Source organism: Mus caroli, unplaced genomic scaffold (assembly GCF_978045245.1).
Source record: "Mus caroli unplaced genomic scaffold, Mus_caroli_1 scaffold_2, whole genome shotgun sequence".
Taxonomy (NCBI): Eukaryota; Metazoa; Chordata; class Mammalia; order Rodentia; family Muridae; genus Mus; species Mus caroli.
The window spans coordinates 127,620,658-127,647,376 of record NW_028227257.1 but is presented as its reverse complement, the minus strand read 5'-3'; the positions used below and the strand labels follow the sequence as shown (position 1 = coordinate 127,647,376).

The following is a 26,719-nucleotide window of genomic DNA, read 5'->3' as shown; positions in this document are numbered from 1 at the left end:
ACATTATGGGGAGTTAAGTGATAATTGAGAAATTAATAGTTTTCCCCTCCTAGGAGCCAAAAGGAAACATAACAAAAGCAGCACACACATGTACACACATATAAAATAGTCAGCAAATAAGATGGGTTTAAAAGAGAGAGGTTTGACATCTAAATACAACCCTCACTGACAGACTCAAGCTTATAGATTATTCTCAATCCCCTAAGCCAGACAGAGAACTTTCCCTTCAGTTTGTAGCTCAACAGAAGTCTGTTGGGCAGGCATGACTTCAAGAGAGTACCCAGAGATCTAAGTCCATTCTCTTTCTTATGCCAAGTTGTCAGATCAGTCATTCTGACTCCTTGGGAGAACTGTGGCTCAGCTGCCAGTCTGCAGACTTGCCACATTCAGACAGAGAAACGGAGCCGGAGGAGAGTGCGCCCAGGAAAGGTCTTCTCCCCTTTACTTCGGTTCCCAAGCCAACGTGAAGTTTTCAAGTAATAATGGCTTGAAGAAACCTTAACCATCATTATTTCCACTTACTTAATTTTCAATTTTCTTTATTTTAAAATTGCATTTCCCAGCAAGCAGAAGAGGAAAATGAGCTGAGGAAAAAGCAGGAACAAGCTCTTATGGAAAAACTGCTAGAGCAAGAAGCCTTGATGGAGCAGCAGGATGCAAAGGTATGAAGCTTCTGCTTCTGCTGCTGGCCTGAGTGAAGCTCAAGTAGAAAGCAGCGTGAGCTAACTTGTGCAAGGTCCTGACCACTGCCTCCTGGTGGCATATGGGAGATCAAGCCACTACTTTGTTTAACAACTTCTAGAATGAATGGGAGTGCTTGGGAAGCCTCGATAAGTTTACAGAAGTAAGAATTTGGGTGTCTATTCAGAAAATCCATATAAGATTATCTGATGACCAGGCCTTGACCCAGGAAAGGCTCCATGGTATCCAAGGGTACTGACCTTCTCAGACAGTCTTTGCTAGGAGGGTTGGAAGAAAGCATTTCCTGAAGGAAGGATGATGCATTATTGATACCCAGAACCCATATAAAAATGCTGGAGGCTTATAATTCAAAGCTGTAAAGACACATGGAGTTGACTATATTATTTCTAGTAAAATCAGACTATATTACTTAGCTCCAGGTCAATGAAAAGACTCTTCTTACAAAGCAAGGTAGGTATTACTCTTCCACACGCAGATACATACACACACTCTTTACATTGCTGCCCAACTGGGTTTTGTGTGCTCATAGGTGAGAGTTTGTTGCCTTTCCAGAAGTTTCCTGAGATTTTGGCATGTGAACAGAATGTTGGGATGGTTGTGTCTGTAGTGTTGGCTGTGACTGTTCAGTAAAGCTCAGGCACACTCGGAGGTTCTTTAAAGTCCAGACGGGCGCTGCTGTCATCACTCTCTGCTTTTTTTTAGTCTCCTTCCCATAAATCAAAGAGGCAGCAGCAAGAGTTAATTGCGGAATTAAGAAGGCGACAAGTTAAAGATAACAGACATGTATACGAGGGAAAAGATGGTGCCATTGAAGACATTATCACAGGTAAAGGGTATTTCGTCTTTGTGGTCTATAGTGATCACACTGCCTCGTGGAAGTGGGGCCACATACACATGTTCCTTTTGGCAACAGTTTAATTAGGTTAATGAGATGTAGAATTATGCAGCAAGATTGTAAACTAGTGTTAGAAGTACCTTCTGATACTGTTTGCCATCCAGCACCCTGAACAATCTTGTCCATTCTGTGAGGACCTTTAGGTATTCTTCCCTAAGTTCCAGAACTATTGGTTTGATTTGTTATAATTCACCATTTCCTCCTTGTGTCCACTCCTTATTGCTTGCCCAATAGAAATAATGCAAGAGAATCCATTTTCTGTACTAACAGTTAATGTAGGTTTCTCTGGCATGCTCTTTAAAAACCTCAAAATAACAAAGTCAACAGGAAGTTAGTATTTTCGGTTTGATGAATTTTTAGGATTCTCAGAACTGGGGACATAGCTCATTTATTTATTTATGTTTGTTTGTTTTCCCAGCTTAATATTTTTCTTGAACCAATTCCCCAGGGTTTTATATTGCCTCTTGTTGATGAGGGTGGTAACTTAGGCTACTGGGCTATTTAGCAGTAAATGACTTTTGTTTAATGTCTTTTCCACATGAAATCTGTTTATCAGTTAAGATACTTCAGACATTTTTCTCTTATGGTAAGGTTTAAAAATATGTTCAAGTATAGACAGTTATATGATGTATGTGCAGGTGTTCTTTACCCATCTCAACATTAAGCAACAAAGTCAGTCCTGTTAAATGTAAGTGCTATGCCTCTAGTCTCTCAGGGTTCAATCCCCAGGACCTCAGGCAGTCCCTATAGCCTCATTTGGAAATATTTAAGTATGCCTCTTTTAAAGTTGAGGATGGATACTTATAAAACAAAGCCAAATTATAATCATATTAATATTTATCATACTCAGAAGTAAACATTCCTTAATATTAAATTTGTAGCTATTCATATTTCCCAAATTCTAGTTTGTCAAAAATATAATTGATTCATTGCACTTTCTTGTAGCTTACTCAAAATTGTGAATAGGGATATCAAGGTTCTAAAACCACAGACTCTTGATCATTTTAAGCACAGGAAAGTTAAGTAGAATGTTGATTAGATTTTTAAAGTCAATAAAGGATTCCTTGGCTGTTAATAAAGAAGCATAAATGAGTGACTAGTAAAAAATGGCAATTTCTTCTCACGGAGCACACATGGTGTCATCATCCACTATGCAGTGGCTTGCAGAGTCCCCTTGTGGGTCAGTTCTCTGCCTCCTCTGCACAGGGAAGTTCTACTCTGCATGTCCCATGAAGGTAAACACCTAAGTGCCACACCAAGACTAATTTGAGACTAGGAAAGCATCCAACTTCGTACATTAAGAACTCAAAAGGACATAGGCAGACCATAGTGGGACCTTCCTTTAATCCTAGTAGTGAGGATGTTGGAGGAAGGACGATCAGGAGTTAAAGGTCATCCTTGACTTGAGTGCATTTCAGCTCCTGCCTTAAACCCATGACATCTTATAAAACGAACAGTGTAGATTTGCCTGTATCTCAGAATAGTTTTTCCTCAGTCCTTTTCACTTCTCGTTCCCCAACCCCCAAGTCACAGGCTTTCTTCTGACTTTAATGCCCTCTCCTACCCTTCCTCTTACACTAACCATGTACTAATGCAGTAGATGCTGGCTTTTTACTCGTGTGTTGTCTGGCTGTTATTCTCAATGCAGTGCTGAAGACTGTGCCCTTTACTGCTCGCACCGCCAAGCGTGGCTCTCGGTTTTTCTGCGAACCTGTTCTCACTGAAGAATACCATTACTAAACTATTGCTCTTTGTCACCTGATACTATTAAAAAGGTCACTACAGGTTTTTTTTCTTAAAACCTCTTATCTCCCCTCCTACACCCCTTATGTACACCCTCCATGTCTTAGGACCAACCACTATGCTAGCATGGAATGCTATCTTCATTTTACATTTTCTGTTGTCTTCGTGCTGCATGGTTTTGTATTTTAGTCATGACTATACACTCACTGCCATCTTCAGTATATGTATGTATGCATGTATGTATGTATGTATGTTTGTACCACATTCCTGCAACCATATGGATGTGGGTGACAGTTAATAGAACTACTTGTAGACGATTTCAGTAGAATAAACAGTAAATGACTTGGGGACTCTTATCTTTTAAATGACAACAAACAATAACTACAAAGGCCACTATTCACCGAGTGTTTACGGTGCTCTAGTAGGTTTACTGAGAACATAGCCCTTCTCTATGCTAACATAGTAATAAAATGATTAAAAGGGACAGGAAACAGTGACATGATCCTGCAGGTTATGGTGCCTGCCACCAAGCCCGCCAACTAAGATTGAGCCCCTGTAGCCAAGTGGTGAAGGGAAAGCAGCTGTTCTGATTTCCTCACCAGAGCCATGGCACATGCTGCTCCTGGCAATAAAAATACAGCTCGTCTACACTCTGAAAATGAGAGACGTTTTAAAGCCACAGTGAAGACCTCTGCAAATTGGCCATTTTCAGGTCTTACACAGTCCTAAGTGTGCTAGAACTCAGTGTGAGCTTTATGCTGGGAACACTTCCAACAATAAACCTTGACAATGCTGACCATAACCCAGCCGTTCATAACCCATGCCCCCCAAACACTACCCTATTCGCTGTCATGCCCTATTTCAGCTGTCAGCAGTCCCATATTAAGAGTAGAGATGCAAGGCAGGAGGTGCAAGCAAAGGCTAAGGTGCTCCCCATCTTTCTTATATCCTTCACTGGCAACTGTTCCATGTCAAACTCCTCTGCTTGGCAGGACAGTGGCAGCACAAATGCAGATAGTATACTTACTATTGAAAGGTTGCATTTTTTTCATAGAATTTAAAAACAAAGTGGGGAGATGTAAGATTTGTCCAGGTAGTGTCCTGAGGTATTATTTGTTAAAAACGGAGTAGATATGACTATGCATAGTTGCTTAGAAAAGAGACAAAGAACATAACTACTAATTTTCAATAGACATGGACTATCTCCTGTGCTGAGGTTGATATGGAACTGGGTGTTTCGTGGCATAACTATTCTATGAATTATATTTGCTAGGTGTTCTTGTCTTTGCATCAAAAGATCTGTCATTGCCTGCTCTGCATTGTACTTAACCACCAGTGCTCATTAACTGGCTGAAAACTTTCATCTGCTCAACTGTTTGTTGTTGGATTGTCTGTCTTACTGGAGCCAATCTTCAAAGCAGCTTGACCCTGGGCGATCAGGGCTGGGTGGGAAGACACTCTCCTTCCCTGTTTAACCTAACACAACCTGTAGTGAAGGCTATGCCCTCTGTTAGCTAACATGCCCAGCATTGTTAAACACTAAGTTGAGTTGCTTTCTGTTTTCATCCCATTTTTACTTAACCATCATTTTGTGTTTTTGTTTTCTGTTTAGCCTTAAAGAAGAATAATATCACTAAATTTCCAAATGTTCACTCGAGGGTAAGGATTTCTTCTAGCACACCGGTGGTGGAGGATACACAGAGCTGGCAAGCATCACTTTTTACTTAGCTTCCTCCTCTTTCCTATATGCAGTTCAGTGGTTACTTATTTATGGTAAGGGTAATACTGGTGAGAATCTGACCAGTCTTTGTGCCTCACATGAGTAATGTGTGGCTTTCTCAGCTGGCCTTTGTTTTATGATGGCTTGGCAAAAGAACTGCTGATTGTGTTTGCTTCTCTCAGTCCTCTTGTTGGTCTACATGTTACTCAGTTAACTCCAGTTTCATCTGGATGAACAGAGTGGGAACTTGATCCATAGCTTTTGAAAGATGAGGAAATTTCACAAATAATTGATCTGAGGACTCCTAAACCACAGGGCTTTGGGAATATTAGATCAACTGTAACTATGCTTTGTTTAGTCTGAGATGGACTAGACAGGCCACAATTTATAGTTATTTAGGAGCTTGTTGGGGTAAGTCCAAGAGGATGGGCCTATTCCACTGAACTCCAGTTTGAGTTTGCCCAGTAGAATGTTCACCAAGTATTAGTTTCTATGTAAACTGTCAACTTAAAAATAGGTCCATTTTAAAAGATTGAGTTTATAATAAAAATACATACTAATTAAAGAGAAAATGAAGAAACCTTTTTGTTCTGTCACGTCTTAACTCATAAGGCTAAATGCTGGCTAGACTATCAGTCTTACTTATGGAAGCATGCTTTCATACTAAGTGCTTTCCTAAAAGTCCTGTTACTCCATTTCATCTCACTAAAACAATACTGCCTTCACCCAGAATGCACTGCACTGGTTTGACTTCCTCATTCATAGCCTTTTTAGAATGCCAAACATTCTGCCTGCATTAGGAATAAACTGGAAAGTTGGAGTTGGGCCTATTTCCCGTGTAGATTGGAGTAGAAACAGGATAGGTGGCAGGAGACTATTATTCAGTACTATTTCTAGTTCATAAAAAAGGTCAAGTATCTAAAGCGGTATAAACAATTGTTCTGCAGTTCCTTCCTGTCTTATCCTTATTAAAACTATAAAGACAGTTTGTTTTGTTAATTTTGCACAAATCAGTTTTGAAGACTGAGCACAGTTGCTTCCAATTGGAGAGATATTTCAAAATATTTCAACTAGCCAAGCTACTGTGATAGAAATAATCTCTATGTCTCGGAATCCTACCAGTATTACATCTTATTTTAATTGTAAATGCTCAAGGAAGATGTACACCTTTGGTTGAATACTCCATGGGTTTGAAGGGCCTGTTAGTTGACTCTACACAAGCTGCTTTGACTGGCTGCCAACTAGCTTCTGTCTTGCTGAGATGTACTTGACTGTCCTTTCATTGGCATTTTTCTCTTTACAGATCTTAGAAACCAACCCTACAGACGAGCCGATGCGGTGAGACGAAGTGTGAGACGGCGCTTCGACGATCAGAACCTGCGTTCTGTTAATGGTGCCGAAATAACAATGTGACTGGAGACCACCTTCATGAGAGGGTGTCCAAGAAACTGCCATTCCAGCCTTCACTACAGATGAAATACTCTCAAGGGCTCAGATTTAACAAACACATAGGAACTTAAAAATGATGGGTTCTCTTTTTAACCCCTGTTAACAAGTGCCTAAAATTGGAAGTAACTTGCTCAGATTAATCAAAGCAATAGGATTTGACTTAAATCTTTTTACATCAGTATGTTATTCAGTTTTTAAACCAAAATGTAAACTTCATATTAAATTCATTATTTGCCATTGTGATTGTCCATTATGGCCCACCCTGATTTCCTGGTAATCTGTAAATAACGGATGTGTGTGCTAAGGGTATCCTTTGCTGAGAGGTCTTCTAAGAAATTTTGTGTTCGAGCCATATTCACAAACTCCTAACAAGGGACTGGAAACGGGAGATGGAAGCTGGCATACAATTACATCCTTCTGTCATTTAGTCTCAGCAAAGTACAAGCAGGATGCAACTGCATTGCCACTCCAAGTTGTTCGAGTTTATCCTATTTCATGTTGTTTCTGTGCAAGGCTGCCATGCACAAAGGCATTCACTTGTATGACTTCAAGGTGGCATGAAACATTGAAGACTTATTTGCAGAACTGTGTTCTTAAGCTAGAGGCAGCTTTTAATAACACAAAGGTTTATTAATTAGCACTAAAATTAAAATGTCTCAGTATTCTGATTTTTGAGGACCATTATGGGTGAATCCTTAAAATAGAAATTGGTGCCTTGTTAGTCAGGGAGATTTTTACCACAAGCTCTATTAGTAAGCATTCAAAAATTACATGTGTTAATGTAATGTTGGGAACCTGGCCTTATTCTCTTCTGACAATCGAAGGGTCCTTTTTTTTTTTTCTCTTCCCTTTGTAAATTATACTGATACAGTTGACATTAAGTTATCAGGGCTGAATTGCTTTGTGCATTTCTTACTTATGAGAAATTCCCATTAAGTTAACATTGAGATTAAGTTTAAATGATACGCGATAGGGTTAAATGGTTGACTAAAATCACTTCCCTTTACTTCCTCACTGACAAGGCATTTCCATCTTTCCCAAAGTCAAAGACTGGACTGAAGCTAAATTTGTACTTTTCATAATATATATTCTGCTTCTGGCTTACCTTGTCGGTACATCAGTATATTAATTGTAAAAATTATTGTATAGTATTTAACCACCAAATCTGTGTTCATGTGAACCCCTTGGTGAAGGCCCCCTTTTCATGGATGTGTAGTTATATGATCTTTAAAATGTACAGATATTTTGCTATAAGATTGGTGCAGTTTTTTATGGTTTTTACACTTCTCTTTAATTCCTACCTAAGCCTCTAGGTAATACTGTAAATATTGTTTTAAAATGCATCAGCCTATGCTACACAATCTGAATGTTACTTTAACTTATAGTCTGTTTTCTGAAATATATATATATTTAACTACAAGGACAGTTTAAAAGTCAGTTACCACATTTCACAGTAGTATGCCTATTTACAGATCCCTTTTAAACTGCCACTTGCTGTCACATTCATAAATGTGTAGTTTAAAAAGAACATGCCAAGATTGTCGTCTTGTTGAGTCAATATTCATCTTGGTGAATATATTAATTTGATCATGATATCAGACAAATACGTGGACCTCCTTCACACAAATCAGCTGCTTTCCAAAGGTGTGCATTTGCTTAAAGCAAACTGCCCATTTCCCAGTGTACAAATAGACAATAATGTTGGCATATTCTTCTGTCTGTCTAGTAATGGCCCTGCTTCTTAGCAATATTAGAAATGTTTTATAAAAGCAATTCATGTTACTTTTCTGGTCTTTTCATGCCATTTGAGCAAATAAACTATTTACACTACTATTCTGTCATATGTTCTAATCCTTTGTATATTTATCTGTTTTAGAAAAACTGTTCCCTCATATTCTTTCTTATTAAAAAAAAAGATATTGTCATCACCTACATATAAAGAAAGGCTCCCCTGATCTCTCTCTTCACCCTTCTCTTTGAGCCGCTACCTTGCCCCACTCTCTCCCCCAATAAACCTCAAGTGGAACTGTTAAAAAAAGTTGTGCACCCAAGCCAAGAACACAAAGCCTCTCCTCCCCTGCCCAGTTTCCTACGTTCTAATTGCAATGGGTCTTTTGACCTATATGAAATGTCTTAAGGTATTACACACTTAGAACATTTTTTGAATGTAACTAGAACAGTAAAGCTCAAAGGATGATTTGGTTAGATTTAGAGATCGTTTTATTCAGAGGGTTTAGTTGGGGATCCACTCCTGGCCCTTGCATATGCTACTCCTGAGAATTAAGTATGCTTTCCTCCAGTCTTAATGCAGTGACCTGAGTCACTTTCTACTGGACACAGAATATAAGTAACACACCAAATCAATGAAACTACTTTGCTGCAGAATTACTAAATTTTACAGAGGCAGATGAATACTTTTATAATTCTATTTAGCATTTTGTTTATTCTAGTTTTTATTAAATATACAAGAATAATTTATTAAGACAGAATTCATTCTCTAGCCGTTAAAAGTTGTATATTTTTCCCATTTTCATGAAAAGAATGGAAGAAAACAGGTATAAGGTTCTCCTGATAGAGTTCTTTGAGGGGTTGATTAAGGTCTAACTTTTAAGCAAAGTGGGTACTACACTGAGAAGCAGGGTTGTGGGCACTTCAAGTCACAACAGAGAACTGTGGGCAGAAGGGCAGACACTTAAAGAGAAACAGTGACACAAATCCAACTTATTTAATAAATATGCCATTGCTCTATTTACAAAAGGTCCGCTGTATCTGTATCTGTGAGGTTCCATACATCACACAAATATAAAAACAAAAGTCTGGTGATTGCATAGAAAGGATAAACCTTTTGCCAATTACTCACGTTTCTGAACAAACCCTGTCCAGTTGTAGAGGAAGGCAAGATGACTACACTAACACCTACCCAAGTATGTTAGTGGTCAGGACCAAAGACCAAAGATTTCAGTAACCAGGAGATACTCTAGTAACAGTCACAGCATAGTATCAAAAAATGGCTTAGCTTGAATGTGATCTGCTCCATAGCCAAGACTGAAGAGCAGCGTTATGGGCTGGCCTGTTTCTTTGAAATGTAAACATTAATTGTATTAGGGTAATCACTGTCAAAGACTGGTTCCATGGATGACCTTGAATTGAATCCACTCATTCTCAAATGCAGCTGTTGAGCACATACAGCAGGTTTAGGAATAGCATCTTATTAAGGAACTAAAACCAGGGGTTGGGGGGACAGGGGGAGATTTAAAATGGAGGACAGTTCAACAAAGTGTATGTTATCTTTCATTCTTACATTGAAAGGAGCCCCAAGACATGGAGTGCTACAGTGTTAACATGACTCATCCCTTTATATATATATATATTTTTATCTTACAAGTATGAATTTCCTTTTTAGGCTTTTTGACATGTCCTAAGTTACAGTAACTAGACTTTCCTGTAAGTGGACTTTATGGATGAAGCATCACTTCTCAGTGGGATGCTTTAATTGCCATGATGCCTCTTTTAAGCTCTTTTGTATGGATGATGGGATATATGAGACTACATATGTCAATTGACATTTTATATATGTTAAGTGCAGTCAGAGTCCTAATCAAGACATGTATGTATGTGTATACCACACACACACACACACACACACACACACACACACTAGTGAATGAAACAGATAAATCCCACCCAAAGATTTTGCAAGACTACAAAATGTCTACAAAATGTGTCATCAGAATAAGCAGAAGACTTAAAACACAAAGGATGATAAAGAGAGTTGTTAAGAGTGGCAAATGTTATTAGCAGAAACATAAAATGAAAACATAAACCCCTTGTAGTTCCATGAAAAACAAAACAAAAACAACACCCCCCCACACACAGCGCATCATTTTTCTTTTCCCTTTTTGCAAATATAGTAAGTATATTTAACCTAGAGGAGAAAGGTGGGTTAAATTAAAAATTTTCCCAAAGGAAAATCTATTTAAGTTAATCTAGTTTGTTTTCTTGTTTCAAAAACTTTACAAGTTTATATTTAAGTTTACATCATTTTATGTTAAAATTCTATAAGCACAAATGAAAGCATTCTTCATAACTCTTCCCTAGGTATTATCTGATCAGAATAAGTAAATCTAATTTTTCTCTTCTGGATGCAAAATGTCTACTGAACACTTAGTCAACTTTAAACACTGGAGTAAAACCAGTAAGTAGCATTCAGCAAATGCTTAATTAAGCATATAAATGAATGAAAACAGTGCACTACAGCCTCAAACTACACAGGGTTTACAGGAAACTGCACAGACTTTTTAGTTGCGATTACTGCTCTATATGAACTGCCTTACCCCAGGTACATACTTTCATTTTATAGCTACACACCAGGCCCACTTAAGAAAAATCCAAAAGATGAAGTTTTACAAGCTGAAATGAAAAATCTATGCTCCTGTCACATTAAATTCATTTGTGAAGCTGGCAGATAATCCACATGCTAAATTGGCCATACTAACTTCCCTTACAAATTTTCCCAACATGGTAGTGATAAGAGAAAATAAGAACATCAAGTATCTGAGGTCATGATTTTGCTTGATATGAATACATTAGCAAGTTTGATTAGTATGAGAGATGCTGAGGACAATACAGTATCAGCATAGAGTCCTAGTCTTAAGTGAAATATATAAACTTATATTAACTACTTGGCTATTTGAGTAACTCTAGAAGAACAAGCACTCAAAGATACATCAGCCTTTGCCAAACTGAAGATTTAGAAACATGATCTACTGGATTTAAAAGAGTCAGAGATTTAGGACTGCCCCATCACCTGTGCCCTCACACTACGTCTAGCAACTACAATGTGTCTGATGGTATAATCAAAACAAGACAATAGAGTAGACTTGATTTACATGTTTTATAGCAAGGATATTACATTTCCAGGTACCTAAAGTCAAAATTCAACACACTGATATAAAACTTCTATTTAAATCAATTTGGTTCTGTTATGATATTGATCTGTTCACAGTAACATTTACAAGAAAAGAGGCAGAGGCAGGGGGATCTCTGAGTTTGAGGCCTGTTGGCCTACAGAGTTCCAAGACAGCTGCTGCTACACCACAAAAGCCCTATCTCCAAAAAAACAAAACAAAACAAAACCAAACAAAAAACTGTTTAGTCAAGAGAATCACTTTATGTCTTTTGCTGTGTCTGATTTGCATAGGTTCACTGCAGGGATATTTTAATTGATCATGTTTTATAAGACTCTGAAGATGTGAAGAAATTATAAGAAGCACAGAAATCTATTTTGAGGACATGCTAAAACATCAATAGCTTTTTATTCAAATATATCAAAAATTTAATGTACTTTAAAAATCATTATTCATGGAATTAAAACATATTTTACAGATTCTAATTTCTCTTATGAAACACTACTGGTTTGTTTCCCAAAATAAGCATGATTTAAAGACTATCTCTGACCTCTGTGTCAAGTATTGGGACTCATTAGCAATCTTGACTATTGCTAAATGAGGACCCCTGAAAATTAAACTCAAGGAGATTCTGTTGCAAGTTGTTAGGTATTTTGAGTAACATACAACTAGGGGGGAGGGGAGGAGGAACTAATCTCAAGCAAGCAATTACGATTTCTCAAAGAGAATGATCTTTTCCACAAAGTATGTCTTATTTCTCAACAGAAAATGGACATGGCAATGAGAAGGTAAGAAATAAAGTATCTCCCTTTTGAGTTTTTAAAACCCTGGCCAGTATTTAATCAAAATCCTGGGCAGGATGGAAAAGGGCTGTATTGATCTGTCATAACTCATTTAAAGGGCAATGAAATAATTTATATTCTATTTAAATCTCAACTTGAAAGAGATAATCTCAGCATGTCCAAATTAAAAGAACAAAGAGAATACTAAAGACCAACTGCTAAACTTTACATAAGAAACAAACAAAAACCTCCTGCACTGAAGGAAATTGTATAAATCACATTACTAACCCTCAAAAGTTTGCATGTAAAGAGAATTGTAACTTTAAGTCACTGCCTTTCTAAAATATTCCATAGGAAATTTATAGGTGAAAACACATTTAAGAACCTCAAATGCACTGATTTATGATGTTCATAAATATTAAAAAAAAAAAAGTACTGTAGCTACCATGGGTACGATGAAACAAAATTTCAGGGATTTATTATCTTGAAAATGATCATACAATTTCCTTAGAGCTGAGCAGCTTATGTAGAAATAAACACTAGTGCACACTACAAGAGAAGTTTAATAATAGATAAAAATGTACAAAAATATTGAAATCAGAAATGCTTTAGAATGTGTACCATGAAGTCAATACTTCTCAGTGAGTAAGGAAGGTAATTTACAACCTCCTCAGTGGAATTAAAAAAAAAAGTGTAAGAGAAAGGTTGGATAAAAATTAAAAGAAAATGTTTAAGTCAACATTGATTTCCCACCCCTGACAAGGATATTTCAACTATTACTCAAAAGTTTGGTGGCACATTCTTTAGTAGATCCTTAAGGCAATATATTTCAACTAATTTACAATTTGACTTGATGTTAGCTATTTTAAAACATCACCTCAAAATAGATGCTCAAAATAATGCCCTCATAAGCCTTTTTAAAATGTTCAGATGTTTCATAAAAAATAATGGTGGCTTTTTTACAGCAGTGCTCGTTAGCACCACTGCTGTTAAAGGTCTGCCAAGTTTCCATCAAAAACACCTGTTTCTTAAGAGCTCACCATAGAAGATCACATTGGCTTTAACCAGTTCAGTAGTGCACAAAAAAGCAGTCTTCTCATAGGTTGCTGGTGCTTTTTTTGTACTACATTATCAAAATTTTTCATTGTATCTTCAAAATCCAACTTCTATAAAGGAAATCAAATCACCTCATGACTTAGAACAAAGTAGAGACGTCTGCAGCTATCATGAAATTGCCACTTTTAATCCATCCTGTAGTGCCCTGTGAAAGGGTCACAGAAAGACAGTTATTACCATAGGAAAATATGATTCTTGATACAGAATCAAGTTATTTTCAATTCCTTTGCTTTTATAAAGTCCACAATAACAATACATAAATGCACTTTTTCCTGTGACACAATTAAAACCCAGTGTTATGTAAATTGGACTTAAAATAATCCCTGGTCTGAATTAGACTTTAAATCATACTATAAACATATATTTGGTATAATTTATTGATCATCATCCAGTTGCTCCAAAAGGGTTCTTCTGCGCTTTTCCAATTCCCCTTCACTCAGTTCACTGCCAGAAGTATCCCAGTTACCCTGCAAAGACATTCAACATAATTACAATTAAAGTTAATCCTGAAAACTGACACTGTAAAAAGATTCTAAAGGGGCTGGTGAGATGGCTCAGTGGGTAAGAGCACCTGACTGCTCTTCCGAAGGTCCAGAGTTCATAACCATCTGTAATGAGATCTGACTCCCTCTTCTGGTGTGTCTGAAGACAGCTACAGTGTACTTACATATAATAAATTAATAAATCTTAAAAAAAAAAAAGATTCTAAAGTAGATGTGGAATTCAGTCACACAAAAACATCTCATGAGGTTTTAAAACTGATATGTTGCTCCAAATCCCAACTGTTGGTTATTAAACATTCCTTGGATGTTATTAGAGGAAAAAAAAAAGATAAGATAGGGATTTTTATATAGAGCTACTTCAGTTCATATTAAAATATATAAACAAGGAAAATGATACATACTAATTTCTTTTGTTTCACAAAATTAAATATTAATAGTTCCTACTTAATGAAAGCCAGGGGTCCACTTCCTAGGTAGTATGGTTTTTGCTAATTTTATAAATTTTAGGTAGGTAATCCTGTAAAGCAATTTTAAGTTTTAGACTTAACTTAGACTCTAAATGGTCTCTAACAAGACAGACAAGACTTAAAATCTATGAGAAACAACCTCATGAAGTGGAGTGGTCCTCTGAGGTGTTTTGTTTAAACCACTGCTACAGAGGAGACAAGCATAGAGAGGGATTCACTCTTCATGGAGGTCGTGAATCAGAGAAAACCTATCTCAAAACCAGAACAAAACCCCAATAATTTGAAAATCAAGGTGTCAGTGCCCAATGTACTTCTTAGTGGTACTGTAAAATTCAAACATTATCTTTTCATTCCAAGTTAAATGACAACTATTTTGTACTGTTAATTTGCTGTTAAAAATCTTTAAGGAATATAAATGTAAGAGAATCAACCAGATAGGCATTTATGAAATGGTACCAGACATTTCTTTTTATTTCATCCCAAGAAGCATTTCCTCCTAAATCAGGCAAGGAAATGAATGGTACCAGAAAGCTATTTTGTGATAAGCAGTGAAGAGAATTTATTCTTTTCCTCAATGTTAGTAGATCAAGAAAAAAAAAAAATCCTATAAACACCATCAAAGTTTTAATGAGGGAATGAACTTTTGTTTTTTGGTGAATTCAGGAAAGAAACAATTTTCAGTACTTACAGAATCCTTTCCAGTCTTTTTCTTAGGTGATTTGTGTTTTGATTCTGATCTCTGTCTACTTCTGTCTTTTTCACTTTCCCGATCTTTTTCTTTTTTATCCTTTTCTCGTTCAGTATCTGATTCTGGAGAGTCCTATGTACAAAAACACCCAACATATCAGAATTTTGATAGGCATACCATTCTTTTACAAATTTATGCAGATGTTTAATAATATCACATTTATTAGGTTAGGCGTAAAAATGTAATGGGTTAACGTCAGGATTTGTTGTTGTTAAGATTTTGAGACAGGGTTTCTCTGTGCATTCCTGACTGTTGTGGAACTTGCTCTGAAAGCAGCCTGGCCTCAAACTCAGAGATCTGCCTGTCTCTGCCTCACAAATGCTGAGACTAATGGTGTGTGCCATCATGCCCAACTCTGATCCCCAAAATTAGAGTTTCTCCAGTGTTCCTGGGAGAGATACAGAAGTAGTGTTCAACGCAGGAAGAACAACATCTGGATATGTTAAAACACTATTAAAAGCCTCACCACCACGTTATATCTGTAAGTATAGAGCAATATTACTTATTTAGAACCCAGGGCCCCACATACATGATAAACACACACCCTTAATGAGCTATATAGACCCTTAGTTCCTGCACATTTTCATCAAGCATATCTCTGGTTTACTTAGATCTGTATAAGGATACTGCTGACTAAGCTGTTCATTTAATCCATGGAACAAGGTTGAAAATCACAGAGAAACAAGTTATTTAAAATGTTAGTGCTTAAATAAGTAGTTCTGGGTTAGATAGCTAAAAATCCTAGGAAGCAGCATAGAAACCAAGACAACCAATCTAGTTCAATGCATCTGTGGTAAAACTCAGACACCACTGATGAAAAACCCCTATGCCAAGCTAATATGCATCTACAGCATTGGAAGAGAAACTGAGCAAGCATTTACATTTTTTCTGTCTCTTTTAAGTTTTAAAAGACCAGGTTAGGAGCCCTAGTACTTGTGTATGTTTCTATTTGAAGTTCCAAGTGATCACAATGGAAGAATAAGGGGAAGCACACTTAAAGGCTCTGGTTTTTATTCCCAAGGTAAATGAGCACACAGATTTAGATTATGAGAAGGCCTGAAGAATCCTTTCTAAAGCAAAGCCTTGGAACTGTTAAAAACTAGAAACTTTCTTACAGATTTATGTCTCCTCTTTTTGCTTTTCTTCTTATGCTTTTTTGATTTCTTGTAACTTCTCTCTGTGGAGCATAGAAAGAAAAAGAAAATGTCAAAATCTGAAGAAATCAAAGTGTCAAGGTTGACTCAAGAAACTCGGAGTGCTCACCAGACTCAGCACTGGAAGAATGCTCCGAAGCAGAGTGAGATTCTGACCGCTGCCTTTTTTTCTTTGAATGGCTGTCATCATCATCTGAATCCGATCCCTAGACAATACACACACACACACACACGTTCACAAGCATGTTCACAAATGTTTTGGTATACCGTGCCAGCCAACACACTTCTTACCGATCGAGAGCGGGAACGTTTCCTATGGTGTTTTTTAGATTTCTTAGAATGTTTCTTGTTCTTTGAATGATGATGCTGACATTCATGCTAGAGTAGTAAAAGACAAACTTTAAGAACTGCACTTGCTTTGTATAGGCAAGAACAAGAAAATGGTACAAGCTTAACACGTGAGATCTTCAAAAAATCCTAAGCAAGATAGTTTAGAGTAAGATGTCCAGTGATTATATGAGAAATCATTATTTTTTATTCTTATTAGGCATTCATATGTTATATATTCATTTATGTATCTGAAAAATTTTAAATTCATTTATGTATCTGAAAAATTTTTACGAAATATTAATGAAGTAGTTTTTATCAAAATGACAAGAGCATTGATAGGGAAAAGTATGTCTTAGAAAGGTGTAACTTTTAATAATTATTAAAAAAATGTATTCAGGCATAATTTTGTCATCTAATCTGACTGGGTTTGGTAAGTAAGCTAGGCCAAGCACTGAGATAAAAAACCTCACAGGCATCTTTCAACTGGGATATACAAAATCTGTTTCTTTTTATTTCGTCCCAACAAGCATTTCCTCCGAATTCACACAGGGAACGCTTATTTAACTACAGGTTGTGCCCTTAACACTTAGTAAACAATTCATTGTGGGTAGGTGGTGCTGGTGGAGTATGGGAACAGTTATCATTTCCTTAGCTCATGTTAAACTTTTCGAAAGCACTGATAAATAGTCAAATAATATATATCAGCTAGACGCCATTGCCTACAAAACTTACTTCATGTTGTTATTTGTAACATAACATAACTTGCTGTGAGGATTTAATTCATACATGTAAGCTCTATGAATGATAAATGGATTAGCTCACACAGTCTATAACAATGTACTTAATAGTCATTGGTCAATTCAGGATAATTTACAAGAGCCTGTCTTGAAACAAGTAAAAATATTTCTACTATAGATTTACTTGATAATTTCCCCCACTGTTATTTTAAGCAAAACTTCCTATTTTTCCCATTGTAATTCAGAAACTATAGATTTTTGGCATACCTAATATAGTATAATATCTGAAACCAACTTTTTTTTTTTATGTGTTTTTTGTTTAGTTTTAAAAAATCTGCTGTCCAAGAAAACTTTAGGATATTCCCAGGATTAATTACTGGCTGATTTATGAGGCTGACAAATGGCTGAATTTCTGCACCTAGGAATAAAAAGCAAATTTCTGACACTATCTTTAATAGCCCCTGAACACCTATTTGTCATGTGAAAAAATTCTACAGGAACAAAACATTCTTGGTGATTATTTTCATCCCAAACTTTCACTTTTATATGTCACAACAAACTAAAAATTACCTCAAGCACATGCATGAAATCTTTAAATATTCTTTTTCTTTCTGATTCTAGAGTTATATCCTCAAACGCTGGTTCCTTTACAAATCTTTCCCGGATCTGGAAAGCAACGATATGGAATAAATATATAAAGATAAGAAAATCTTATCATCATGTCTAAAAGCAGTATGACCCATGGAGAAACCTGAGATTCACTTAAAAGTGGACTCTTTTCTTCCTTCAATAGTTCTAGCAGGGTGTGGCAGTACATGCCGGGAAGCAGAATCAAGTAGATAGATCTAAGCCCTGTCCCCTGGTGGTGGTGTATTCAAACCATTTAGACAAACTATTCCAAAATTCAAGTCACAACTAACTTTTGACATATATAGAATATTTTATGAATAGTTTAGCTTATCTGTGTCCCCTAGAAACAAATTAGTGTTATTTTCAACTGTGAAGCACAAGTATACATACATCTTCCCAGACAGCATCCAGTTCTATTGGAGGGGTAGCCTGTTTCAACATACTCTTAAAGGCAGACTCTTTCCGTTTCATTTTCCGAGCCTCTTCTTTTTCTCTCTCACGTTCACGGGCTTCTGCCTTTTCTAGTAACTATCAAAAAATCAAACCTATTAAATTATGATAAGTCCTGTTTCGAACAAGACATTGTTCTTAAAAGTATTATAACATCACTTATAAAAGTTTAATTTAACCTCTAACAATGAAACATTTTTACACAGTTTGTTTTACTTGCTTTACCTTATACATCCCTTTTACAGTACTTATTCCACTAGCCTACAACTTGAAGTAATTCTTAGATGAACAATTAGGTAGGTATCTGCAATAATTTAACTTACACTATTGAAAGCCAACTTGATATTTCCAGCATCCAAAGTAGTTGATCTCTTGGTTGAACTGATTATTGCCACAAAATCTTCAAAAGTAGTGTTTACTTCAACTACAAATCCTTTATCCTAAAAGCCAGAAATCTTGTTATAAATAACATGTAACTGCAAGGAATGAATCAACGTTTTCAAATAGTTAAGGACAAGTTCATCTACCTTCAGAATGTCTTTTATTATCTTCTTTTCATCATGATATCGTGCTTTAAGATCTTCAACATAAAACTTGAAAAGATCAAGTGCAGTTGATCCTAATGAAAAAACTAAAGAAGTCAAAAAGCTAGCTCTAACCAAGAGCTGCAATTACTTTTTGTTTGTAAAACAAACGTAAAATAAAGCACACACCTCTCCCCCCCCCCCCCCAACAACTGTTCCCAACCCCAACCCACATCCATCCCAACTTCTAAGGTACGCTTGGAAAGAAAGCAATCTCACCCGGCTGACCCAGCATGTTAGTGAAGCGAATGTCAGAGCTGATGGTGGGATACAGCTCCATCCAAGAGGACATAGAGTGCAGCTGCCCATGCTCGTGCAACTCGTCTAGAAAGATCTGCGGGAGACAAACACATGTAAAATACAAGAAAAACATGGTAAAAAAAGTACCAGCAAAAATACTTCTAGACCACAAATAAATATAAACAAGCCATCCAAAGAAAGAGATCTTTCAAAAGACTATACTATCCTTCTAGTCTTCAGTTACCTATCCCTTAAGACAGAAAGCCACTTCCAGTTAAAAACAAGATCCATAAAATATTGTGTATGTATATAACCATAAACCAAAGATACTATGACTGGGAATATCTATTCTCAAATGATGAGGCTAAAGAGTGAGTATGTGCATGTCCTGTAACAAAACTTTTTTTTTTAAAATAGCATCATTTAGATATTTTTATTTAGATTAATTTTAAACAATGGCCTGGAGATGGCTCTTGGTTTGGGGCAGTTGGGACCCATGTTCTGTTCTCAACATCCATAAGGTGACTCATGATCCCCTGTAACTTCAGTTTCAGGGGATGTGGACATCAGGCAAGTGAATGGTATATACAAATTAGAAGGAAATACTCATACATAAAACAAATCTTTAATAAATAAATCAAATATAGCTATGTACTACTCTCCTCAAAGCTTCTGGGAAAGTTAGGATTTAAATCACTATGTGATCTCCAAACCACTTCCCTTCCTTAAATAGAAGGATTATTATAACTTTATTCTGTCTTAAAAAAAATATCTATTCTATACCACCCATTTTCTTTCCTATGGCTGACAGTCAGGACTGCACACTGGGGCTTCAGTACTATCAGTGCCCATTGGTCTTCTTTTAGTCCTTAGTTCCTGTAATTCCTAGGGCTCCACTGTTCAATAGGAGCTACTGGGCCTGGGGAGCAACAGATGACTGAGCAGTTTAGACTCATACTGCTTCTACAGAGGACCCAGGTTCAGTTCCTGAATGACAGCTTACCAGTCTAAAACTCCAGCTCTAGGAGTTATGATGCCCTTATAGTATGTATATAAACATGCATGCAAAACATACATTTACATGATATAAAAAATTACAATGAAAATTTAAAAAGCCATCAATAAAAGGCAGTTTCTGAACATTGCGGCTAGTATAAAGTATGATCTTCTGCCAGATGGTGGCAATGCATGCTTTTAATCCCAGCACTTGAAAGTCAGAGGGAAGACAATCTATGTGAGTTCAAGGCCAGACTGGTTTACAGAGTAAATTTTTAAATTTACTCAATTAAAAAATTTTAAAAACATCTATTACTGCTTGTTTAGAATAATGCCTTTAAATATTGGTTTAACTAGATTGCTAAATGTGAAACTGGTTATGTTTAAGTTGCATGTAGAGGATACACTGGGCAGCAATGTTATAGAGTAACATGTACCTACATCCTACTACTACTTCCTCTTTCAACAAAAGTGGCGAAGGTGTTTTTAAAGCATTTCAGTCTTAAAATGGAGATTTTAAATGTACTACTTTCTATCATATATTTTTGTTAGTATCTCACTCAAGTCACTGATTTTTGAGTCTCATCCTAATAGTGGATTTCCAGTTGAAAAATTGCCACAGGAGGGTTGCTAATTTCTTTAAAGCTGGTATTCACTAATTACCAGTGGTACTGTTCCCTTGAATAGTTATCACCAACAGCATTTTCCTTGGTTGAAGATCTCTACCTCAGATTTAATTCAATATTATCTTTTCTTACTTATTCCCTTTTTTCCCTTCCAATACTGTTCTTTATGTTGCTATTTATATCTGTGTTTGAATTATGAACTTTCATAGATTTTGAGAGATAGCCCTCATCTTTAAATTGTTCCTTCATTTTCTCCCTTGACTATTTTTCTCTTATCCATAAAACACTCTTTTCCTTTTTTTCTTTTTAAGACATGATCTCATCATGTACCCTTGGCTGTCCTGGATCTTGAAAGCAGACAGACCAGGCTGGCTGTGAACACTCAGAGATCCACCTGCTTCTGTCAACAGTGTGCAAAGATTAAAAGTGTATGCTACCACTACATCCATCCCAAAAGCAGAAGTCCTGAGGTTTTCCTTACCAAAATATCTGAAGTCTAATTGTAATTTTCAACTATTTGTCAATCTTTTAACTTTCCTTACTATGCTAGTGATTACTAAATATCTTAAGTAACACACTAAACAGGATCTTTTAAGTCTCCATACTATAAAAACTTTGACTATTTGCTATTTTGTAGATATTCCTGTCCCTTAGGATTTGTCAATCATCTGAAGGATAAAATCAACATATCATTAGACTCCACACCAGAATCTTAGTAAGTTTGTTTTAGGGTTTAGTAATTTGCATTTTGTAACTTCTCAGGTAATGGTAACTCTGTATCTAGGACTCATTCTCAGAGGACCATTACTTTTGTCTTACAACATTTTCCCCTCTGTGACCCATTTTTCCTTTGTTCAATTTAAAGACTTGTCTCAAACCTTTCTCTTACAGTTGACACAAATTAAACATAGGACTTAAGACTTTAAAAAAAAAAAATTCACCAGGTTCCTAGCAAAGATGTAACAAACTTAATTATGTAAGCATTAACTGACAGATCAAATCAAATCAAATCAAACCAAAAGACTGTAATCACCAAGCCACATTACTGAATAGGTTCTTTCCACTCATGATTACTTTTGGAAATGACAGTTTCACTTAATTCATTTTACTACAGTTCCAAATTCCAAATTCATTTTACTACAGTTCCAAATTTCACCAAAGGTGAAATAGGACTAAAAAATTACTGAATTACATATATATCTTAAGGAGTACCAACATAGTTATTTAATAACCCCTTATATTAACCTTAAACACAAACATGCTATATGCATATCAATCTGATTTAAAGCCTATTTTATACTTAGTTAAAGGCCTACAAGGCATTTCATTAGAATCTTGTGGCTTGCAGTAATAGCATTTGGTACTCTGTATCAAATTGTCTTAGTTTCTATGACCCTGATTTCTAGTTTTAGGTCTACTTCAAATTTAAATTATTGTAAACTTAAAATCTTAAAAAGGCCTTGAAGCTTACAAGCTGCAGAAGTCTAATGGCTCTCCTAAAAAGCCTTTCTTTCTTGTCACATAGTTGATTATCTTAAAACTAGGGATAGCCTATTTTATAGCTAGCTATGAAAATTAGATTGAGTTCTCAAAAACTGAATATGAACATAGGTAAACAGAATATAGGCTTTAGTAAGACTGGTCTTTGAAATCATTTCCATGCTAAATGAGATCAAAGGAATGATATATCCTGCTAAGTAGGCAATCAGAAACAACTTTAGAAGTCACTGGTATTCATATGAGTGCATCAATATTAGTACATATTAAAACCTACCCTGTATCTACTGGATGAAATCTTAGGATGAGACTTAATAATCTGTGTTCTTAGTAGTCACATGAATAATCCTACATAGAACTAAACAAGTAACTTACCAGAGTAGCGAGTTTCATAGAACAAAGGTAAATTAGTGTTTAAACGGCTGTGATTGCAATAGATAGTAACCACTTGACATGGTAGCAATAATTGTTTTTTAAAAAGTCTTTTACATGAATCTAACACAAATGAAATTTTAAGAACTACCACCCAAAATGATAACAATAGATCAAACAGACTATTAATGCTAGGTAACAAGCTTATATAAGCTATTGCAATCTTGCTGGTACTCTTAATACAGAGTTTAATACAAGACTAAAGACTGTTTGTAACCAAGACTGTATAGTTTTAAATTCTAGCTCTATACTCAGTAATATCTCACCAAGTCCGTTTCCTTATTTACCTGAATATATTCAACAAACATGATATACCAAGAACAGCTTCAAAACACAGGTTATACAGGTAAAATACCTTAGGCAGGCATTGTGGCACTTGTCTATAATCCCTGCACTTGAAAGGTGGAAACAAAAAGATCAAGAGTACAAAAGTGGTCTGGGCTACACAGCAAGTCTGAGGACAGCCTGGCTCACCTAGGACCCTATCTCAAAGAAAACCCATAAAAATTTAAACAGCAAAAATTCATTTCTTTGTAATGGGAAGAACACCACTAGAAGTGAAAAAGCTACTGATTACAGAACATACTTTAAACTCCCACGTAAAGGGATTAATTATGTTCCATGTTTAAATTGTACAGCACATTCTTTAGGAACCAAATATCAACTGCTACAAAGCACCCATCACTCGTCTTGTTTCCACCTAGCCCTTATGCTATGTTGTTCAGCTAAAGCCTTATGTTCAAGTTAAATAATGTTTGCTACACCTTGCTATATTCCTTCGCCTCAAATGTCCAAGAACAAAACCTAAATTATAAAAATTAAAGAGTTCAACATACTGGGCACCCACAAAGCCTAGGTAATGAACTAGAAACAAGTATCTCAGAAGCGCTTTGATTCTTCTTCACAATTCAATGACTATAATACAGAACTAAGCCAGAATAGGCATCTTTCTATTACCTGAAAAGATTCCCTATTTTTACGCTGCCTCCTCCTTTCTCTCAACAAAGTCTTCTGTTTTTCTTCTTCTTCTTCCTTTTCTAAAGCCCGGATGTGTTCCTCAAAGCATATTAATGCATCTTCTTTATCCATGTCTATAATATTTTTCCAATAAAAAAATTAAAATATTAACAAAAAAGCAGTTTATTTGCATTAAACTCTACAAATTTCCAATTCAGTATTAAAAAAACACTTGTATTTGAATTCAAACATAATTTTAGAATGACACAAGTTAAGACTTCAAATGCTACCAGAGAATGAATGGAGGAGGACGTGCACACGGCACGGACTAGCTAACAGAAGCAATCCTGCTTAACCTCCCAAAGGGTACTACTTTACAATGAAAATGTTTAGTTCAAGAGTTCTTTGTGTATGCATTTGATCATATTTATCACCCCCCACAACTCTTCACAGATGTCCCTTCTACTGGTCTATCTAACTTTGTTGTCACCACTTTTTCTTCCTTACTTTAAATCCATCGAGACCAACTGTCATGACCAAATATTCTTAGATATAAGGTCTTCCACGGATTATGGTCAAGTTATTAGGAGTTAGGGAACATCCTGTCCCTCTCCAGTAGCTATCAGCTGTTAATATCTCTATAGCGAAGGGTGAGAGTTCATGGTCAGTGCCCATTTGCATGCTGGGAATAAGTACTGCGCATGCTGTCTTAGTCACTGTGAGTTTTTAAGTGCAGGTGCCTTATTGGGTTCAGAAGACACCAATGATCTGCAAATGGTTGACTTATTACATATTTCAGGAATTAGCTGTAAAACATAACTTCTAAAATAGGGAATCTCTCCTAAAGTATTTTTTTCCCTAAATCTAAATTTAGAATTCAATTAGAAGGAACTCATTTGTAAATTAAGCTTTTCCCACCCCCAAGACAGAGAAATCATTGTGTAAAATTGAGTTAGTGACCAAATACAAAGTCCGACTAATTTTGATTTTATACAGAAGTTGACAATGACTCAGTGACTGGAGGCACACTTGGCACGGTTCTTACTCTGCAGCTCTTCATCCTCTGCGAAAGTTGGATTATCCATCAGATACTGCTGGGCCTCAGACCAAGTGGTGGAGTATGTAACGTTAGCCATATTGTCAAGGATGTTTTTTAAGGCTTCCCAATTTCTCTTTCGTAGCTGCTTTGCTTGTTCCTACAACAAATGTTGGAATACCTTTTAACATTCAAACAAGGTATCTGAATTGCAATTACTTAAGATTCCTTTATATTCTGATGTTTCAAATATTATATATAAGCCTTTAGTAACACCACCTTTTATTTTGTTAGTGTTGTTTGTGACAGAGTCTTACATCTAGTTTTTCCATCTGTGTTTGAAGTCAGAGCCCAAAAACTATTTGTTTTTGTGTCCTTATTCCATAAACTTACCAGTATGCAGTACTGGCCTTACCAGTATGCAGTATAGATACATTTTATAATGAGGGCTACCGAAAACAGTCATAGCATGTAAATACCAAAGTCTTCAATGTCATTAAACTATGTTTAAAGTTTTAGTAATATCTGAACTATCATCCATGTTTCCTTTAAGAATGGAGGCAAAACAATTTAACAGTGATAAATATTCAGATAAATCAGTACCCACTATGATTTAAACAATAATTACTATCTTTGAAGAGGAAAAAAGATTGAGTTAACTCATTTTTATCTTTATCATAGCTTCCAATGAATAAAATGATGTATAACATACACTATAAAAATTAAGTAAAGAAATTGCCTTATATCATTTAAAGTAAAATATTCTTCAGAATGTTGAAATACTGATAATTTTAAAAGTACCTTTTCTTTCTTTGAAAGGAAGAACAAAACATCTTCATAGATTTCTAGACGATCACGCTCTGATATTGCATTCCAAACTTCCATCTCCCCAAACATTTGCTCAGCTTTTCTAGTGATTATGAAATCAAATGTTACTTCCTTAATGCATTAGTACTAATTTTAGATCATTTTTCATAGGTAATGAACACTCTCCACTGTTAAGTTTAAAAATCACTACTTAGGAAAATTCTATGACAGTCAATAAAATATCAACAGAAGAGCAAACCCTATTCTTTCTCTTACATTAAGGTACCTTCTTCAGACTTTAAAACAGATAACAGCTAATGTGGTATGCTTAGTCCCTCATTAATAGCTTAAAAGTGGGCTTCTATGTAAACTTGCAGTACCTTACAGAACTGCCACATCCTCATCTCCACAGCTATGCTCACTACCATCTATTCTGGACGAGTTGGCAATATGTCGGACACAAACAACAGAAAATCACTTTCCACATCATTAGAAACCTTACTTGTATCTGGTTGTAGAAGTCATTTTTTCATGATTTTCAAGAAAACGCTGAAAAGATTCCTTAGCTTCTTTGTATTTTGATCTTGCTTCTTCTTTTTCCTCTTTCTCCGTCTGGACTTTATAAGCATTAAAGGCCTGCTTTTTCTCACTCAGCTTTGCTAAAGCACTGAATAATAATCATCATCATCATCATCAAACAAGAATAAGAATAAAGGCTGGAGAAGCAAATGTAAACGCTTTGGAAAAAAGTTTCATGCATACATTAAGAATATCTGTATAATTTATTGAAGATATAAAACCATTCTAAAAAGCAATTTCTAGTTTTAAAATGATTCAAATTTCATGTGCTCAGATTGTAGGACAAGTCTTGGGTTTTTGGCTGCAGCACACATAAATACCTCTATTTATGCCAACTACAAAGCTATGAAGAATAACTCTTTATGTAGTTATACTATTTTATACAATTTTAAGTACCCTAAGATTAATGTAAAAAGTAAATTTATAAACCATTGTATTACCTGTACCGAGGATCATTAATGATCATTTTCATAGCCTGCTCCCATGAAGCATTGGAGGGCACCCGCTGAAAATGATTTAAAGGAAAAATGAGTATTGAATACAAGAGCACAGAGAGTAGCAGTGTCATGGGAAGGCAAGTATAATGCTCACTGCAAATATCAAGCACCTCCTTTTGTAGATTTTTTTAAAGT

The 26,719-nt window shown here is 35.9% G+C and overlaps 2 protein-coding genes across 14 annotated transcripts in view; one reads left to right on the top strand and one right to left on the bottom strand.

Moving 5' to 3' along the window:
- The window catches only part of Fmnl2 (formin like 2), a 278,573-nt gene extending 270,214 nt beyond the window's left edge, over window positions 1–8,359 (top strand). For 2 of the 5 annotated variants that reach the window (XM_085834913.1, XM_085834909.1), the window contains 3 exons: window positions 564–662; window positions 1,405–1,528; window positions 6,364–8,359. In XM_085834913.1, the coding sequence (XP_085691039.1) occupies window positions 564–662; window positions 1,405–1,528; window positions 6,364–6,473 (333 nt within the window). In that variant the 3' untranslated portion in view covers window positions 6,474–8,359. Of the gene's footprint in view, window positions 1–563; window positions 663–1,404; window positions 1,529–3,245; window positions 3,373–4,952; window positions 5,047–6,363 lie in introns of all 5 variants that reach the window. The other 3 variants (XM_085834912.1, XM_085834910.1, XM_085834911.1) reach the window with 3 other exon arrangements.
- A 4,252-nt stretch (window positions 8,360–12,611) lies between these two features.
- Window positions 12,612–26,719, bottom strand: part of Prpf40a (pre-mRNA processing factor 40A) — a 52,090-nt gene continuing 37,982 nt past the window's right edge. For 5 of the 9 annotated variants that reach the window (XM_021181647.3, XM_029469540.2, XM_021181672.3 and 2 more), the window contains 15 exons: window positions 26,528–26,592; window positions 26,011–26,175; window positions 25,503–25,611; window positions 24,711–24,861; window positions 23,666–23,799; window positions 19,137–19,251; window positions 18,861–18,964; window positions 18,657–18,773; window positions 18,274–18,411; window positions 17,824–17,919; window positions 16,478–16,564; window positions 16,296–16,392; window positions 16,148–16,209; window positions 14,973–15,104; window positions 12,612–13,781 (listed from right to left, as the gene is read on the bottom strand). In XM_021181647.3, the coding sequence (XP_021037306.2) occupies window positions 13,689–13,781; window positions 14,973–15,104; window positions 16,148–16,209; window positions 16,296–16,392; window positions 16,478–16,564; window positions 17,824–17,919; window positions 18,274–18,411; window positions 18,657–18,773; window positions 18,861–18,964; window positions 19,137–19,251; window positions 23,666–23,799; window positions 24,711–24,861; window positions 25,503–25,611; window positions 26,011–26,175; window positions 26,528–26,592 (1,665 nt within the window). In that variant the 3' untranslated portion in view covers window positions 12,612–13,688. The remainder of the gene's footprint in view (window positions 13,782–14,972; window positions 15,105–16,147; window positions 16,210–16,295; window positions 16,393–16,477; window positions 16,565–17,823; window positions 17,920–18,273; window positions 18,412–18,656; window positions 18,774–18,860; window positions 18,965–19,136; window positions 19,252–23,665; window positions 23,800–24,710; window positions 24,862–25,502; window positions 25,612–26,010; window positions 26,176–26,527; window positions 26,593–26,719) is intronic. The other 4 variants (XM_021181655.3, XM_029469545.2, XM_021181662.3 and 1 more) reach the window with 1 other exon arrangement.